This window comes from Protopterus annectens, chromosome 5.part0, assembly GCF_019279795.1.
Source record: "Protopterus annectens isolate FY-2018-M chromosome 5.part0, PAN1.0, whole genome shotgun sequence".
In the NCBI taxonomy this organism is placed as follows: Eukaryota; Metazoa; Chordata; order Ceratodontiformes; family Protopteridae; genus Protopterus; species Protopterus annectens.
Window position 1 is genome coordinate 1241761143 of NC_056735.1, and position 15166 is coordinate 1241776308.

General features: G+C 41.2%; 1 protein-coding gene across 1 annotated transcript in view; it reads left to right on the forward strand.

The window, feature by feature from the left end:
• The window catches only part of TBC1D8 (TBC1 domain family member 8), a gene marked incomplete in the record, with an annotated part of 2215010 nt that overhangs the window by 192373 nt on the left and 2007471 nt on the right, over positions 1-15166 (forward strand). The window contains 1 exon segment of the mRNA XM_044071089.1: positions 5337-5577. Coding sequence (XP_043927024.1) covers positions 5337-5577 — 241 coding nt within the window.

The following is a 15166-nucleotide window of genomic DNA, read 5'->3' on the forward strand; positions in this document are numbered from 1 at the left end:
AAAGATGCCAAAAAGGAACAGGCCCAGTACAGAGCCTTTTGGGACTCTGCTAGTGACCAGCCTCTTGTTTGGAGGTGACTTCACCTATTGTGACCTCTTGGGTCCTATCAGTGAGCCAGTTGGTTATCCAGCTGGTGATAAACTCACAAATTTAAGTATAAACCCTTTTATCTACAGTGCCTGAGTGGGGTATTGTATCAAAAGCTTTGGCCAGGTTGAGGTAAGCTGTGTTCTTAGTCTTATCTTAATTCAATGCTTTGGTGACCACCTCAGAAAAGTCCAACAGATTTAATAGGCATTACCTTCTTTTAACAAAACCAAACTGTGATATATCTGTGTCCTCATTTATCATAAAAATAAACTAATGTCCTTTTAGGCCTATTGTTTCAGCTAGAAATTCCAAGACCCATCCTTTAGCGGTATATGTAGATCATTATACCAGACATTGTTGTCAAAACTGAACATCTGATTAAAGATTCTTGGGAATTTCTTAGTAAATTGACTAATGATTTGTGGACAGAACACTGTATTCTCACTGTAGACGTTCAAGATCTATTCACGTGTATTCCACGCTATGAGGGAGGTGAATTTTTTAGTGACAGTGTTAACAAATATTCTCTTATCCAAGGACCACATTTCTTTAATTCTTGGGCTTATGGAAGTCATACTTGACAACAATTACATAGGCTTTCAGGGGGAATATTTCCAACAAGTGAGTAGAGTAGCTATGGGGGCAGCCTGTTCCCCTGTTTATGTGAACGTAGTGATGTTAGAATGGGAGAACAGGTATGTGTTCAGCAGTATCTTCCAAAACAACATCAAGTTATATCTCAGATTTCTTGACTATATTTTTGTGATTTGGGAAGGTACCAAGGAGAGCATAGAGTTGTTTATGAAATATTTGAACAACAGTACTGATTTACTCTTTCACATACACTTGTAGTGAAGTTAGTGTTAATTATCTCAAGATCACTGTTTTCAAGACTCACTAAGGATTTAAATCTAAGATTTATTGTAAGGAAACTTGGTGCAACAGCTATTTGCATTGCACAAGTCACCATCCACTATTTCAAAAAAGAAGCCTTATCAAGGGGCAAGCTGTTAGAATAGCCAGGATGACTTCTGAATTTCATGACTTGTTGAAGGAATTCATATTTCTGGGTAAAAAATTTGTGGAAAGAGGATATCCCAGAGAACTAGTATGTGAAATATTGGAAGAAGTATATAGGGGATGGGGTATGAAATATAAAGCATTGCTAGGACAACCCTTTACCACAGTTGCAGAACAAAACACTGGAAAAAGTTTTCAAGGGGCCTGTGTCACTGAGTTCATTTTGTTCACTGATTATTTTACCCAAATAGTCAAAGACAATTTGGAGTATGCTTAAGACTAACAAAGATTTGTATGAAGCAGTAGGAACCAAACCCACTTTTATTTTTAAGACGGGAAGGAGTTTTAAAAGGTTATTTGAAAATGTGGAGAACTATGTTAAAATTAAAAAGGCAACCATTTCTTGTGGAAGGTGCAGCCAATGCCCGTACATTTATAAGGAAGATTGCATCCACTTGCATAACTGACTAAATAGCGTAGTTAAATTTTGTAGGGGCAATTGCAACACCAATATGTTGGTCTATTTGGCTGCATGTGCGGAGTGCTCAGCATTCTATATAGGAAAAATTGAGAGCGCTTTTAAGGATAGAATATATGAGCACTTGTATGACATAAGGACTGGAAAAGACACTAGTGCCTTGTTTAAACATTCAGTTTCATGTCTGTCTTTTAGTGGCTTTAAATTTGGCATCATTGATGTTAAATATAACACTAGAGGTGGGGATATGAAAAATGTATTGTTGAATATGGAATTGAAATGGCAATTGAGGTTGAAGGCTAACATCCCCCCCTGGCCTCAATAAATAGGTGAGTATCAAACCAGTACTAACAGCTAAGGCTGTAAGAGTTTGATCCACACTTTTTACGTTCATCAAAATATATATACATATTTTTTTGGGGACACCAATACTTATTATAAACCTTTGTTACAAACCTTTAGCATTTTTTTCCTAGTATTATTGTTTAGTGTGTTTTTACACACACGTGTTACAGTATGAAGATTTTTATGTCCTAAATTTGTGTATTTGGAGTGTGGTGCTTTAAATTCTAATTGAAAGTAATTATGACTGTTATATATATATATATATATATATATATATATATATATATATATATATATATATATATATATATATATATATATATATATATATATATATATATATATATATATATATATATATATATATATATATATAGTATGTGTAGCACTTGTGCAGTTTTATCTGAAGAAGTCTTGTAGAGAGACTAAAGTGCTCATCTGTGGAATCTGTGGATTTGTAAATTTGTATAAAAGTTTTTTGCTTTTACTGGTGGCCCGGACATTACTTTATTTTTGTTTTGGTGAACTTTTACATTTGTGCAAGTATTAGTGGTCCTCATTTATCATGTCCATGATGATTCTTTCCATGGCCTTTCATATGAGGCTGGTAAGACTTGTGGGCCAGTAATTAAGTGGATCAGTGGTTGTACCTCCTTTGTGCAGGGAAATGACTAGCCATTTTCCATTCCTTGGGCACAACACCTGACTGAAGGCTGAAGTTGAAAAGTCATTCAAGCAGACCAGAGAGGACATGTTTCTTGCGATTTTATTTTACATTTGTTAACTGGGATGGTCCGACTGGATACATGTCCATTTTCAGCGGTGGCCCGGGGAGAAAAGCTCCAAATTACATATACATATTACAAATACTAGGAACATTGCTGTTAGGTTATAGGCATTACAAAAATACATAGTCCAGTAACTGAGGTTGCAGACATACAAGCAGATTACAGGCATTGTAATATAACCATCCATGAGACCTGAGGCTTGTATTTTAATTCAAGTAATTGCTATTGATAAAATATTACCTTGGGTTTAAGGTAATTTATTTGCACAATCAATACATTGAGTAGCTTTTGTGAAGGGTATCCATGGTTAGATGGAGGGATGGACAGGTAAGGACATTTATTAAAAGCAAGGTGGAGGGATGTGTGGGGTACTAGTCGGGGTTGGTACCGGGACATATCCTGTGTGATTTGAAGTGGCTTTTAAGTTTGTATTTGAATATCCTTGGTGAAGACTCTAGGGTAAGGTCAGCTAGTAGTGAATTCCAGTTTTTACTGACAAGAGTTGGCGAGGAGGGAGTCGCCCGGAGCATGGTTGAGTTTAATTGTAAGTACTAGGAGTTTGGTGGATGAGCGGAGTGTTCAATTGTTGCTGTAGGGGCAGATTGTTTCTTGGGGCTGGAGTAATTTCCGGATGGTGGAGCATTTTATGGGCAACTATGAGCTTGGTTGAGCAGTAGGAGGTGTGGTAGTTCTATCCTGGGATGTTATTGGGACCAGTTGGTGCAGGGTTTTTGGCCTTTGTGCATTGATGACCTGTTTCCTAGTAATGGGCACAGGAGTTTTCACATAATATACAAACCAGTGTATGTAATATTTTTTGAATTTTATGCTACTTTGTGTGAAGGTTTAAAGTGTGCAAAGTAGATTTGCTTGATCATATCTGTATGGAAACTTTTCTTCTTGGGTTCCCTGTGTAAATAAGGTCTGCCTAGTAAGACAGAATATTACAAATTCTTTGCTGCCATTATATATTGGGAGGGGACAGAAGTGAAATAAGTGAGAGCAGAGGAAAAGTGATGTAAGCATTAATATGAGAAGCTTGGGAAGCACAAATCCATATAATGTTCATGCTGAATCTGTTTGAAGCATGTGGCATCATTTAAAAGGCAAGTTAAAAAAAATAATGGGTAATGCTGAAGAATGGGATACTGGCATTCATGCTGTTAAAATATGCATAGCCCATTTGCCGTACTTTGTAATTCATTGGTCATACAAGGTATCTTTGTTGCCTGCAGCCCTTAGTGTGGACATGCATGTTCATTGGTTCATAGGTAATTACTAAGCAGTCTGTCAGCAGACCATTTTAATCCTATTTGAAAAACCCTATTAAGTATTTCCATCCAGGCTCAAGGAGGGCAAGTCAAGATGAACCAGAAAATAATTTGAGGCTGCCCATCCTGTTATCTAGGTTGACCTTAAAAGTAGCAATGGTGCTGCTCTGCTTGACTTGCAGTGGAAGATTGTTCCAAGGTGAGGGATACACCGGGATATGAATCTGTCAGCCTGTCTCATCTGCTGATGAAGTTTTAGTTCCTTTAACTGAGTGTTTGGTTTACCATTAGTTCTGTAAAGGAATAAGAGGTCAAATAGGGTTTGATCTTTTATGGCACAAAATGATAGATGTGCATCTCAAACAGGAGATTAAATAGTGTTGGATCTTTTATAGCACAATAAGCTGGACAATAGGTCTCCATGGAGGAGTCTCTAATATGGAGAAGGGGTACTAGTTTCTCCTAATAACATGTTTGAGGCCACTAAGAATCTCTGGGGTGTCTCAAGCATGTGATGATTAAATACATGCCAAAAGGTGCATTATGTTTCATAATGGGTCTGATAAGATATGAATTAAGGGGAATTAAGCCTATTTTGAATCTAATGGAGCTGCCTTTAGAAATTAGATGGGCCAGATAAAAGGCTTTCCAAACTACTGAGGAGACATGATAGTGAAATAATTATCAACAGGAGTACCCAGATCCCTTACAACAGTGTTCGATTAGAAGGGGTGCATCTCCTGTTTGGTAAGGGAAACTGTTTTGTTTTACCAAAAGGAACTATGCTTCATTTTTTATTTTTAATTTGAGACCATTGTCCTTGCACCAGTTGTTAACATGGTCTAAGCCGTGTTTGTGCAATTCTGAGACCATTGAAGATCAAATAACCACACACAATGTACAGTCATCTGCAAAATTAATCATAGGCCAGAAGTGTTGGCCTGAAGGTCTGAGAAATATATGCCAAATAGGAAACTGCCCACAACTGCACCCTTTTGGTACACCACTAGTAACTGAGTTGCTTTCAGAAGTGCCATCTGCTACTCTTAACTACATGGATTCTGTTAGACAACCAGTTAGCTGTCCATTACACAATGTAAGGATTTATATTGTAATTTAAAGTCCTATCAATAATGCTTGCATGTGGAATATTGTCAAAGGCCTTAGCCAGGTCTAGATATGCTATATACACTGCATAACCACTATCCACTGCTGGATCCCTGTCTGCTTTAACTTGTTCCTTGTGTTAGTGTCTTGTAGCATCATTTGTGACTTCGCTCTTGAATTGTCTTACAGCATGTAGTATGTGTTTGTGACTTTGCTTAATTCGTTTTCATTTACAGTGAAGGTCATTATCCCTTGGGTTGACATTATAAAGCTTGAAAGAACCTCTAGTGTCTTTACAACAGAGACTATCCGTGTTACCACAAGAAGTAAAGAACGGGATTTTTTTATGTTTCTCAACATTGATGAGGCATTTTTAATAATGGAACAACTGGCTGATGTGACTATACGAAGACTACTAGACAATGAAGCTTTTGAAGTGGATCCTGCTCTGCAAGACCCCACCCAGATCACGAAGAGGTAAGAGAAACTTTTATTCTTGTGTGGTGTGCAATTTTTAATATTTAATATAATCCAGGCAAAGCATTTGTTTTGTAAATAAAGGTTCCCATTGATGTTCAGCATTAGATCACTGTTGTGATAGCCTAAGCTGTTTGTATTATACCCTGCCCAAGTATATGACACTGACAAGTTTTGAAAGCTTCAGAGCACCTTCCACATGCCTTAATCCATGCAGGACTTGGAGAGCAGAGTAAAATTAGAGTGGGGGGTGGGGGGGGGGACTGTAGAGCTTTCTTTCTGTTAACGTACAATTTTGGCTTATCTATTGAGCAGGTAAGCGCCCTTCTGTGGAAAACCATCCTCAATTTTGGAAAAAAAAAAAAAATACAATTTTCTAATCAAATTGTTTGTCTAGGGTAAGTAGCAGCGTCAGTGGTGCAGTAGATGGCACTTTCACATTTGGTGGAGAAGGCAATGGGCGGGCTGTCTTATAACACCAGCTTAATGGGTTGCTGACACAGCAGTACAGCCTAAAATTGGATGCTGCATCTTAAGTGTGTTGTCCTTTGGATGACCTGTTAAACCAAAGACCCATCTTTCTGAGTTGGTAGCTCAGATGGATGTAAAAGATCCCATATGGCCTGTCGAAAAGCGTAGGGGAATTCCTTGATGCGGTGACCAAATTTTCCCTAGTACTATACATACCACAATCTTTTCCCTGTCTTACTTGTATTCTCAGCAAGAGTAGCAGGGGTAGAGTTTTTCTCCAGTTAATTTTCAGGCTGAAAATTCTATTTTTGAGGAAGGTGATCCCTCAAACTGCCTTCCAAAAGAGCTTTTTTTTTTTTTTTCCCCCTGAGGTGAAAGGAGTATTTCAGTAGGGGATAACCGAATCAAATTCCAAACTCCCAACAGAAGTCTCTTGATTTGTTATAACTGAAGTTTACTCTGTATGTGGCTGTTGCTCTCTTGCTTTTTACCCTGGCTTTAGAGAATAATTTTCTTAATCTGCAGTACACCTGAGAGTCTACTTCCTGTCCCTAAAAAGTCTGACTTAATTTCGTCTGGCTCTTGAATATCTTTTTTTCTATGCCCAAATCACATCTTGCTGTGCTTTTATTGTCCAAGCATCTAATACCACACATGTTGTGAATAACTCCATTTCTTCTGGCAGAGTGGAAAGATTTTGATAGATTTTGAGGAAAATTTATTCCTCTGCTACTTGACCTTTTGGAATACTAAAACTGCCAGGCTCATGTTTCTTTTTACTGGTTTGTTTTGATAATACTCCCTCTGCCATTTGGGAACTCTTAACCTGAATAGCCTCAACTTACACCCATGAAACCATTATTATAGGCGACTTCAACTTAGATGGGAACACTTGCACTGGTGATAACCCCTCTACCTTCGTAAATATACATGTTTTCTCCCAAACAATCCAGTTTCCCACTCAAATAGATAAACATAGCAAAAGGGAGTCTATCTTAGACTGGTCCCTTAACAGTACCACCCATAACTATCGCGTTGGGTGCCTTCCAAATAATTGACCATAGGCCTACCTACTTAATCTGTCATCAGCTCAACTCACCCAGAAATGTAGTTTACAAAGTCGTATAAAATACCAAAAACTTCTCCAACGAAGCATTCGTAGACATGGTCAGTAAATGTGAATGGACACCACTCCATCTCGACCAGGCCATAACATACTTCAATGACACATTTCTAGGTATTCTAAATAGCTTAGCACCAACTCGTACATGTCGTGTTAAAAATAAGAGATTGCCCTAGATATCAAAAGAAGCCATTAAAATTCAAAAACTAAGGGACAAAACCTGGTATCAGTACCAAAAAGCAAAAGACAATAAAACTCTGCTAGCATACCAGCAGGTCTGCAATCAAACAAACAAAAAAAAAAATTCAAACTAGACAAAAAATGTTGTACAACTATGCAAGACCAATATGAAAACAATCCCAAAAAGTTCTGGCAAGAAATTAACTCTTCCTCCACCCAGGTAAAGCTACAAACCCAAACAAACAACCAATAAGCAAAGCGTGAGTATTGCCTCACAAATCGACACCTACTTCATAAACACCATCCTCTCCTTGGTTACAGGGAACAATTCTGCCCCTCTGTCTCTTCCACATAATGTGGAAACTTAACTTTTTTGACCTCAAACCTGTCCCCACTAACACCGTAAGAACAATGCTGAAAAAACTGAAAGCTTCTTCCTTAGCAGCTGACCAACTCACCAATGAGTACATCAAGTTGTCACCTGATGCCATATTTCTGCCTATCTCCATTCTGGTCAATAGGTCTATAGCAAAACAGTACGTCCCAAAATTATGGAAAATTTCCTACACACCTCTCTGCATAAAGCAGGAACATTAACAAAATTTAACAATTACAGACCCATAGCCATCCTTTTCTCCTGTGTAAAAAAAATTTTGGAAAAATGTATCTACACTCTGTTACTACAATACCTGTTATTTCACAACCGTATCTCTCCCTCCCAACATGGTTTCAGACCAAAACACAAACAACAACACAGCCCTAATTAATTTCTCTAACACAACCAACCAACTTGAGAAATTCAAGCCAGCAAGTAGCATCAATCTTCTTAGACAGGTCAAAGCATTCAACACTGTCTCCCATCAGAAACTCCTTGGTGTACTGTTGCCTCACTAAACCTGTCCTCTCCTGGTACCTAAACTATCGATGTTCATAGTGTTTCACTGATGCAGTCTTTACACTTGGGTTATCCTGCCATCAGGCGGTCCCGCAGTCGGCCAGAGTTCCAAAGTCTCGGTCTGGCGTCGGTTGCTGTCTCTTCCCTGATGTCAGTGTGCCAGGGGTATATAAGATGCAGCAGATGCCATTTTCTTCAGTCTTTCTTGCCACGCGGTGCCCGAAGCAAAAGCAGTTCGTAAGTGCCGGTCGGCCGACTCCTGAGATTTCAAATTCGATTTCAGATCCAAAGTCTTCAATAAAGCTAAGTACCCCGTTGGGGAAACTTTTTCTTGCCTCAGACCGATGTCAGTAAAAGTTAATAATTGTATTTCTTGTGGGAAGCAAATACCTCAAGGATTTTCATTCTTACTGTATTCCATGCCTAAGCCCAGATCACAACGCCCCTAGTTGTCGGTTTTGTGCTAAATTTAACAAATGCACTATTAAATGGTTTGATTTTTCACGCCATTATTTTGGCCGAAGGTTGGTTTATACCACGCCGTCTGAGCAACAGACTACTGGAATTCACAAAAAACGCAAAGATAAGGATACGGACAGGCATCCGAGGCCCAAAACTGTTGAAGCCTCTGCTAGGCCAGTCGCCAGTTCTCAGTGAGGTGCTTTCGCAGCCCCTGACACCTGCTACCTCAGAGCTGCAGACAGCGACAGACTCCCACGTGGAGTTGCCTAGGCCTTTGGATTCTCTACGTGTTGGGCCTACGGAGACTAACCCTTCAGATGGGTCCAGAGCCGCTGAGCAGGCTTCGGCTTCTGAGGGTGTTTTCAGACCTACACAACTTACCATTGCATCTACAGCCAAGTCTAAAGCAACTTTAAAGACAAAGAAGCAAGTACAGCATTCACCTGGACAGGCCTCTATGCCTAAAAAGCAGATTCTCAAAATGGCCGAAGACTTAATTACTCTGATCGGGGTACCCATCCCCCTCCTGATAAAAGGCCTAGGCAGGATACAGACTATAATTACTCTGACCAGATTACTGTATATTCTGACTCCTCTTCAGACCAGGGATATTCCTTACCCCCCTTTGAGGACTGTGATGCTGAAGAATCTGTTCCTTCAGCCTTTCCTCCTGAGGATTACTCTTTTGGGGAAACTTTACACACCATGAGGGAGCATTTCCACTGGGAGGGTCAGGATTACTCTGAGTCCAAGAAAAGGCTCAGACTTTCTTTTATTGCCTCAGCACAGGCCCCTTGCTATTCTGCCAGTGTTGGATATTGTGGATGATGTGTTCTTTGAATCCAGTTTAAATCCAGTTTCTTTACCCCCTGCTCCAGTCAAGCCAGACAGGTACTACAGAGGCCCTGACTCTCACAAATTTCTTTGTAAAAACCCTGCTGCTGACCCAGAAACCATTTCCCAGGGTCCTAAAGGGGTAAAGGCCTCCGCAGCTAAAAATCCAGTTCCCTCTGACAGGGATTCCAGAGCATTAGACAAATTGGGGAAGAAAGTTTACACCTCTGCAACTTTAGCAGTGAGGGCTTTAAACTGCCAGTTTCACATGCTTAAATGTCAACAATATTTACTGTCTCAGTTAAAACAGAAAATGAGCAAGTGCAGAACAACCTGATTTTAAGGAAATGCAGGATTTATTGCATGCAGCTGCACAAGTGGGAAAACATACTTTGCAATGTGGTTTTGATTCATTAGAAGCTTCTTGTAGAGCAGCAGTTACAGGATCTGTGATTCAAAGGCATGCTTGGTTAAAGGAACAAACCTTACCAGATCATGTCAAAGCAAAATTATTAGATGCTCCTTTACAGCAAGATATTTTATTTGGTGTTAAAGCAAAGGAGGTATTGAAGAAAATGGAGGATAAGGCAAAATCTATGCAAACAGTAAAGGATTTCTTACAGGTACTGCCACCAAGATTTAGCAGCAATTGACCTACTAAAAATTGGTCCTTTCCAGTGTCACGCCACAAAGAGGCAGATACAGACGCCCAAGAGGCAGATCTCAGCCCCAAGGATCTTACAGACCACGACAGTGGGGTGCTTCAACACCCAAAGGAGGTGAGGAGTCACAACCTTACAGGAAACTATCTCAATGACTTCCCCTTCCAATGCCAAACTCTACCCTGTTGGCAGCTCCCTTAAGGGGGAAACTAGCACTTTTTTCACAAAACTGGCAAACAGTCATCCAGGACAAATGGGTGCTGAATATTGTCTCAAGGTTACAGGTTCCACTTTCACACTTTACGAAGGCTAAAAGGAATGCCAGACCTGCCACAAAATCAATGGGCAGAGTCACAAAAACAAATTACAGCCCTCATGGACATGAGCTGTTCAAAAAGTACCACAGCAGGAACAAGGACAAGGTTTTTACTAAAGACTCTTCCTGGTCCCCAGAAAGGACAAAGCCTGGAGACCCATTCTAGACCTTTCCACTCTAAATACTTACCTGGATGTTCCGAAATTCAAAATGTTGACACTACAGCAACTCCTTCCCATGTTGGGCAAGAAAGCTTGGCTTGTTACTTTGGACCTCAGAGGCATACCTGCATGTCCCTATCAGACAAAATTGCAGAAGATACCTCAGATTCATAGCTGGTTCAATGCACTACCAATTCTCTGCACTGCCCTTTGGCTTATCTACTGCGCCCAGGGTCTTCACAAAGTGCCTGGCACCAGTAATTGCATTTTGCAGACAAAAAGGAATTCAAATATATCCATACCTGGACGACTGCCTGATTCAAGCAGAGAGCAAGGACATTCTTCTAAAACATCTGGCGTTTGTAAAAAAGTTAAGTTGCCTAGGGTGCACAGTAAACGAAAAGAAATCAAAACTAGTGCCCTCACAAGAGATAATATTCCTGTGTGCCAGCTTAAATACAACGGCCCAGATGGCTTATCTCACGGCAGACAAACAAGGACAACTGACTCGATATTTTCAATTGATGGCAAAGTCCCAACTCCCTGCAAGAAAAATTCTGAAGGCCTTGGGATTCATGGCATTCATACGTCTAATTCCATATGCCAGACTGCATATGAGGAAATTACAATGGTACCTAAAAAGTGTTTGGACTCGACACTCTCACAGCTTGGAAACAGTAATACCACTAATTCCCTGCCTGCAACAGGAGTTTCAATGGTGGGCACAGGCATGTCACCTCAAGGGTCAGCATTTCACTCTACCCATAGCCAGGCAGAATTTAACAGATGCTTCGGATTACGCCTGGGGAGCACACATGGCAGGAAAATGTATTAAGGGCAAATGGACCACAGACCAAATGCATCTACACATCAATCAGAAAGAGATGTTGGCTGTACAAAATGCCCTAACAGCTTTCAAGGACCTTCTGCATCCAGGACAATTACTATTAAAGATGAACAACACCACAGTAATGTGGTACATAAACAAGCAAGGGGGCACTCATTCTTACCCCCTATGCAGACAAGCCATGACCTTGTGGAACACAGCTCTAACTTATCAAGTTCATCTGCAAGCAAAATTCCTGCCAGGAAAGAAAAATACTCTGGCAGACAACCTAAGCAGAAACATCATGGATCCTCACGAGTGGAAATTAAATCCACAAGTTTTCAGCATGATGATGCAAAAATAGGGGTGCCCGGACATGGATCTCTTTGCCTCCCCACTGAACTACCAACTACAAAAATTCTGCACAAGGACTTATCACACACAAGCACGTAAAGTGGATGCTCTTTCATTCAGCTGGAAAGGCCTACACGTTTATGCCTTCCCTCCTCTGCTTCTCCTTTCGAAGGTTCTCCTAAAAGCCAGGCAAGAAAAACCACAGATGATTCTGATTGCTCCAGACTGGCCACGCCAACATTGGTACCCAGTCTTAAAGAACTTGGCTCAAGGCCCACCTTGGATTTTGCCTCACATTCCACACCTTGGATTTTGCCTCTCATTCCACACCTTGGATTTTGCCTCTCATTCCACACCTTGGATTTTGCCTCTCATTCCACACCTTGGATTTTGCCTCTCATTCCACACCTTGGATTTTGCCTCTCATTCCACACCTTCTGACTCAACAATCAGATCCTGCACAGTCCGCTCAAAACCTTATCCCTGGCTGCATGGCAGATTCATTAGCCAAACAGGCAACACCTCTCTCTAAAGCTATTATGGATGTCATTTTGGAGGCCAGGAGGCCTAAGCACCAGGTAATCTTCAGAAAAGTGGAAGAGATTCTGTGCCTGGAACCAGGCTCGAAGCCTTGACCCTCTTATCCCTAACATACCTCAGATACTACAATATTTAACTGAGATGCTGGACAAAGGACTATCCTTCTCATCCATTAAGATCCACGCTTTTGCCATCTCTGCTCATTACAACACAGATCCTCCTATTTTCTCTAATCGATTGCTAAAGCAGTACCTCAGAGGGGCTAACAACATAAGACCGCCCTGGAGAGCACCAGGACCTACTTGGGACCTCAACTTTGTCTTGGAAAAATTCACTTTACCTCCTTTTGAGCCAGCCAATACAGCAGAAATAAAATATATATCATGGAAAACTGCCCTGCTACTGGCAATAACCGCAGCACGAAGAGTCTCAGAACTACAGGCACTAATGGCAGTGGAGCCCTTCATTTTTCAGCAAGACATGGCTTCCTTAAGAACAAACCCTTCATTTATGCCTAAGGTGGTATCCAGTGTGGCTCTTAACCAAACTATTCACTTGCCAACATTTTATCCAAACCCCGAGAATAAAGGGGAGAGATTTCTACATTCCTTGGACATGCACAGACATTTACGCTTCTACTTGGACAAAACAAAAGCTTTCAGGAGAACTGAGCAATTGTTTGTATCCTATACTGCAAGATCACAGGGAAAGGCCATTTCAGAGCGGACCATTTCAAAGTGGATAGGACACTGTATCCGGTTCTGCTACACACAGCATGGGAAGCCTGTACCATCTAACATTAGACAACATTCCACCAGGGCAACTGCAACTTCTACTGCCTATCTTAGAAGAGTACCTACCAAGGACATTTTGGAAGCTGCAACTTGGAGTTCAGTGCACACCTTTACCAAGCATTACCACTTGCCTCTTTACTCTAGATCCAGAGCTGGCTTTGCCACTGCAGTGCTGCAGGGCCTCATAGCCACACCAAATCCTCTCTAGAATCAGCCACCCTGACTCAGCTTTGGGATTCTTCCCAAATGTAATGACTGCAGCAGTGAAACAAGATGAACATAGTACAGTTTTGTACCTACCATAAATGTACATGTTAGTGTCTTCACTGCTGCAGTCCTGGTTACCCACCCACCTTCCTCTCTTTCTGAGCTGGTTCTTATCTATTACTATCTACACTATACTTTCTGTGTGGTGTATTTGTTGGCTAATAAAGGTTATGCTTTTACCTTATGTATGTTTTGTAAGCAATATGTATTGCCTATCCTTTTGGGGGCACCTGACATTTGGGGCAAGAAAAACTGAAGAAAATGGTGTCTGCTGCATCTTGTATACCCCTGGCGCACTGATGTCAGGGAAGAAGCGACAGCAACTGACACCGGACCAAGACTTTGGAACTCTGGCCGACTGTGGGACCGCCTGACGGCAGGATAACCCAAGTGTAATGACTGCAGCAGTGAAGACGCTCTAACATCTACATTTATGTTAGGTACAAAACTGTACTTTCTGACCGACAGCAAGCAGGACGATGGAAATCTGAACTCCCCACATGTTCTGCTTGTTTCACTGATGCAGTCATTACATTTAGGTAATCTGCTGGCAGGTTGCTCTGTCGGCCTGAATTCCAAAGTCCTGGGTCCTGCGTCGGTTGCTGTCTCCTCTTCCATGACATCAGGTCGTCAGGGGTATAAAACAAACAGCCAACGCCATTTTCTTTAGTCTTTCTTGCCGCGCGGTGCCCAAAGCAGAAGCGGTTGGCAGACTCCTGAAATTTTCGAGTTTCAGAACTGAAACCTTCACTAAAGCTAAATACCCCATTGGGGAAACTTTTTTCTTGCTCTGTACCAATGTCAGAAAAAGTTAATAATTGCATTACTTGTGGGAAGCAAATACCTCATAAGGATTTCAATTTATACTGTATTCCTTGCCTAGGCCCTGATCACAACGTGCCTGGCTGTCGGGTTTGTGCTAGATTCAACCAACGCCCTGTTAAGCGTCTGTATATTTTTGCCTCAAAATATTTTGGAAACAGATTTAACTACCCTGAAATGTCGTCTGATACCAATCCGGCTACAGGAGTACAAAAAAGAAGACCAGGACAGAGACGGACCGTCTAGGTCCAAAACAGACTAAGCTTCTCCTAAGCCAGTCGCCAGTTTGCCGGTACTCGGTGAGGAGCTTTCACAGCCCCTGATACCCGTAACTTCAGTTGCAGGCCCCTACCAAGAACCATTTGGAGTCTGGCACGCCACGAGATACTTAAAGTGTTGTACCAATGGATGTCTCTCCCTCGGATGGGTCCAGAGCCGCTGAGCAGGCACCGGCTTCTGAGGGTGTATTCATGCCTGAACTTTTATATAAAACGGACAGCTGCAAAACCAAAGACAATAGCAACGTCTAAGGCTAAAAAACTGATGCATGAGCTACGTACACAGGCTGCTATGCCTAAAAAAACAGATTATCAAAATGGCTGAAGACCTAATTACCTTGATCAGGGGTTTCCAACCCCCTCCTGATAAGAGACCTAGGCAAGACACTGATTATGAATCTTCAGATCAGGTTTATATTTCTTCTGATCAGGAATTATCTATACCTCCCTGTGAGGATTCTGATGCAGAGGACTCCATCCCATCTGCGTCTCCTCCTGAGGATTATTCATTTGGAGAAACCTTTCATACTTTGAGGGAGCATTTTCACTGGGAGAGGACTTCTCCCTCAGCACAGGCCTTTAGCCATACTCCCTGTTTTAGACA